The following is a 4838-nucleotide window of genomic DNA, read 5'->3' on the forward strand; positions in this document are numbered from 1 at the left end:
CGCATTGAGGCTGCAAACTGAGACGTTTGTAGACTTTCTTATACTGTAGTTTAGCTGTAGGCTTGAGCAATCAATAATGTTAAAGCTGCACATTCATTAGGCCTACATTACTTGCTCAATCACCAAAAGTCAAATCATCAAAAATATATTGTCCTTTCACACAATGACATGGGGGGCCTGCATGTCAGCGCCATGCAAGGTGGACTTTCGCGTGGTTTCTCCACCTCCTGCGTTGTGTTGTTCGTCGCAGAGCATAGCTGCCTGCCTCGCCTGGGAAGGTCTCCTCGTCATCGTCGTCCCTCGACCATGGCGGTGGTGATCTTCCTATCGGGCTTCCTCCTCGGCCTCCTCGCGCTCGCTCTCGCCGAGGGGGCGGCGCTCCTCTGGGCCGTCCGCGCCCTGCGCCGCGGCCGGCCAAGGCCTCCGTCTCCGCCCCCGGAGGCCGCCGCCGCTGTGCTCTCCGGCGACCGGCTGGTACCCACCGAGAAACAGGTCAGGCTACTTGTATTCACTCTGTGTACCTTCCTCTTCTTGCCAATTTTCCTATCATCTCTTCTTGCATTGCAATTGGAAGCAAAAAAATGGGGAAGTTGCAGGAGAGCTCTATTCTGTATGCAGAGTTGAAACCCGACCGTGTGGAATTTCCAAAATATTTGTGGTTGAATTCTTAGTGGCGATTAGACCAGTAATATGTACGTCTTCACAATTTGTACCTGCTCTCGGTGGGATATAAGCTAGTGGCGATTAAAGCAGTAATATGTACTTCGGATGAATTTGTACATGCTCCCTGTTGGGTATTATGTGAACTAGCCTTACTAGCCCTCTTCTATTTGCTATCGGAACCCTTAATTAGACATCATACAACCTCTCACATAATCTAGGGATGTTGAAATCAAGTCTTCTGTGTTTGTACGAGTCTGCTATGCTTGCTATTTGGATCCTTTCGCCTGATGGCCACACGTGTTGCAGGGTTTTCTATGGATGCTAGAGCCAGAAAAGATGCCGAAAGTTAGCATCAACAACCACATACCATCTGGGGCTAAGAAAGATGTGAAGGAAAAAAAGAACATTGTCGAGGTTTTTCCCATCAGGATGTTGGCTAAAATTAAAGACCACTTCCTTGTCTTGTCAGGTCCTGATAGTTCTCAGACGAGCATTGAGCTTCTGGGTTGCACAGTTGTTGCTGTTTCCGCCTCTAATCTACCGTCACGTAAATGGTTAGTGCACATATGGTTTGTTGACATACGCAATATTCAGAATTTTTTTGCCGTGTTGAATTGTTTTTGTTCCATACGTACATCTCGTGTTATCAACATCATACTTAATTTTGATGTCTGATAGGATAGCTACGCGCTCTTTTCTTTTGCATTCATCTACAGAGTAATTAAGCACACTTTTTTTTTTGAACTTGATGTTCTTAAAACAGTGAATCGACTTTCCTACTTACCAAATTTTAATTCTGATTCTGTGGTGCACTTCACATATGAACTCTAGTACCAATGTAACCACAATTTGTATTTATCCATTTTTCTTTCAGGGCTAAGAGGTACCCGATAAAACTTGAAAGCAAGGGATCTGAGATTTGCAAGGGGAGCAATGTATGTTATCTTTATGCAGAAACCTCTTGGGAGAAGGAATCGTGGTCCAAAGCACTTCGTCTTGCATCTTCTACAGACGAGCAGAAACTGAACATGCATGCAAGGTTGAGTGAACAGTTTAGAAGTTATGTATCCTCATTAAATGCTGGATACCCCCGTTTCCTGGAATCCTCGGCACTTTCCACAGACTATCACGAGGTTAGGGACAAGGCGGTAAAGTCTGATGGATCGACAAAACTTCGCCTTCTTCTAAAAAAGTTCAGTAGAAAGGTATCTACAAAAGCACCCCAAGTGACTAGAACAAGCACAATCCCAGCACAAGCAGAAAGGAAAACTTTCGGTAAGACACACAGCTACCATGGTACCTCACTGATTGATTTACCAGAAGAAAGGTCCAGCAGTAGTTCATCATCACAAGACATAAAACAACCCAGTACCCCTGGCTCAGATTTCAGTTATAGAAGCAGATTCTCAGATTCTCCTGATGCAAATACAGATGAAAAGAATTCTGATGATGGTACACTTTGTTGGAACCTCCTAATCTCTCGGTTGTTTTTTGATGCTAAAATGAGTGATGAGATAAGCAAGGCCATTAAAGCACGCATTCAGGTTAGGTAATGCTTATATTCATAAGTAAACCCATCCTTCAACCATATTGTTGACGTTTACTTCTTCTTGATCAGAGATCATTGTCAAACATGAGAACTGCATCCTACATTGGTGAAATTACACTTACTGATCTCAATCTTGGAGAACTTCCACCATATTTACGTAGGATGAGAGTCCTCCCAAGGGATTTAAATGAACTGTGGGCTTTCGAAGTTGATTTTGAATATTGTGGTGGAATAATGCTGCATACTGAAGCAAGACTTGAGATTCAGGAACCAGAGCTGCAAAAAGATATAATGAAAACTACTCTTGAAGCGGATTCTAATGGGGCTGTGAATTCAGAGTTTTTGGAGAATATTGAGCATTATGGAAACCAAGTTGGGTCTTCACAACTTTTGGCTTCTGTAGTGGAAGATGAAGATGAGGCAGGTTGGTTTGATTTGTTTTCCTTTCTCTTATAACTTTTCCGATTGACAATAAATTTATTCACAAAAAACTAAGTGCATAGTAAAATATATAGTGTCATTTGTCTCCTCCCGAAATATTGTTTGAATTTTAATGTCCATATGTTTTTGGTCATGTTCCTGCATTTCTTGTCTTTTTTCATCAAAATTGGATGTTGTGTATAACATATGATGATTGCTTATGCTAGTTGTCATGTGTTCCTTCCTTTTACCTATTGAATTCTTTCTTCCTTCACTGATTATTCTGATGAATGCGATTGGTGAACTCGCATTCTTCTTATCCACATAATCCATGAATTGAGATGCTTGTTGATCCTTCATACCAGGAGTACTGAAGCGATCAAAGAGCACTGGGTGGAAAAGGTGGAAAAATATCATGCACTCGATAACTGACCATGTTTCCCAGGTTAGTTCTTGTTTTACTTTGCTTCAGGAACTGCACCAATGTATTGTTGTACACAGGCAATTGGTAGTGGTTAATGAAATGATGCTCATGACAACACAGTCTGGCTATTCGAATGTTTCCTTCATTTGAACATATCATTTTTACCAATCTCCCTCCCCTCTCCTTCCATTTATATACTGCCTAATTTTTTTACCTTTGTATTTTTTTCACATCAGCCGTCTGTTTGTGAGGCAATATCAGGCAAAAGTATTTCTGGCATGTTCAAACTTTAAGCCATTGATCAAACCGTAGAAGAAAAAACTTTAGATTCAGATTTAAGTAAATTGTATGCCACTAATATATCCAGGAAGTTCTGACACGTGTAATCTTCTCTCCTTATTCTTGCAAAAGGTGCCATTTTTGTTGGCAATTAAAATTACATCGGTTCGGGGCACAATGCGCATACAAATAAAGCCCCCTCCTTGTGACCGAATCTGGTATGGATTTACATCAATGCCGGAGCTTGAGTGGGAATTGGAGTCTTCCATTGGGGAGAGAAAGATCACCAACAGCCACATTGCTGCGTTTATCAGCAAAAGAATCAAGGTCTCCCATCTACTGAGTTGCTCTGATTACCGTGTTATTTGCTGAGTTGTATGCCTAAATCCTAGAACATGCCATATACCCTACAGGCTTCACTTCATCAAAGCTTGGTACTGCCGAATTGTGAAAGTATTCCTGTGTCATGGATGATATCGGAGAAGGATGACTGGGTGCCTCGTAAAGTTGCACCTTTTATATGGCTGAATCGTGAACCGAGCGAGGCTGCAAGTCATAGCACAGACACGGGTACGCTCCAGCCTGATGATGTTGCCACACTGAAGGTCAGTGCCAACCAGAAAGGTAGCAAATCAAGCCCACCTGCTCCTTTCAACGATGGCGAACAACTGAAGAGCACAATATCCTTTCATGGGCCGAACCAAGAACCTGCAACAGATGCATCTACCAGCTCCTGTTCTTCACTTCCTTCAGAAACAGAGCCTTCTGACCAGTTGACGATTCCGCTGATGAGCACCACCAGACAGTTTGAACGAAATACTTCTGAAGATGCATCGGGCTCTTCTCTTCAGCTACTAGCGATGGTACCTGCAGGCGAGCGGTCGTCGGCATCGTCCTCTGCTTCTCCCGATGAGTACACGAAGAGGAAAGGCGCGAAGCGGGCTGCAGTAATGGGTTTGGGGAGGAGGATGAGCAACAAGTTGGAAGATAAGAGGCGGCATATCGTCGAGAAGATTAAAGAAAATGCTGCACATAAAGGGTAGCCAGAAACATCCTGCTTAGTATATGGTACATATCCGGCAACTAGTCCTAGCAAGAAACTGGAGTGGTTGCAATTGCACAAATGTATTAATTGTACTCTACAGGTGGGGAAAGAAGGACTAATTCCAAGTGTTGTGTGTACATCATTTATACTGACAGAATATGAAAACAAAGGATTATGCACATAGGAGGGATCTCGATTGGCTCGGATGTATAGGTTCAGACATTTTGATTCACTCAGAAACTGTTGCACAGATTAATGGTACCTTTTTTGTATGGGTTTTTAGTCCATATGTGTGTGAAACGAAGTCCAAAGTTCCCAGGTTATACATGTGCATAAGTGCAGCAACAAAATGTTCTTGACCAGTTGGCACTGATGACACATTTGCAACCACAAAATGTTCTTCAGTAAGTAGTATTTACATGCCACTAGATTTAGATGTGCGCCTTGGCGCACGACCC

The 4838-nt window shown here is 42.7% G+C and overlaps 1 protein-coding gene across 1 annotated transcript; it reads left to right on the plus strand.

Annotated features, from left to right (window-relative positions):
• The first annotated feature begins 291 nt into the window (after positions 1-291).
• On the plus strand, positions 292-4703 carry LOC124660612 (testis-expressed protein 2-like). The gene is made up of 7 exons (XM_047198440.1): positions 292-492; positions 970-1217; positions 1538-2207; positions 2282-2636; positions 2998-3077; positions 3468-3662; positions 3749-4703. The coding sequence occupies exons 1-7, from the start codon at positions 307-309 to the stop codon at positions 4376-4378; spliced, it is 2364 nt and encodes a 787-aa protein (XP_047054396.1). The 5' UTR covers positions 292-306; the 3' UTR covers positions 4379-4703.
• Positions 4704-4838: the final 135 nt, after the last annotated feature.

The sequence above is a fragment of the Lolium rigidum genome, chromosome 6, assembly GCF_022539505.1.
Source record: "Lolium rigidum isolate FL_2022 chromosome 6, APGP_CSIRO_Lrig_0.1, whole genome shotgun sequence".
Classification (NCBI taxonomy): Eukaryota; Viridiplantae; Streptophyta; class Magnoliopsida; order Poales; family Poaceae; genus Lolium; species Lolium rigidum.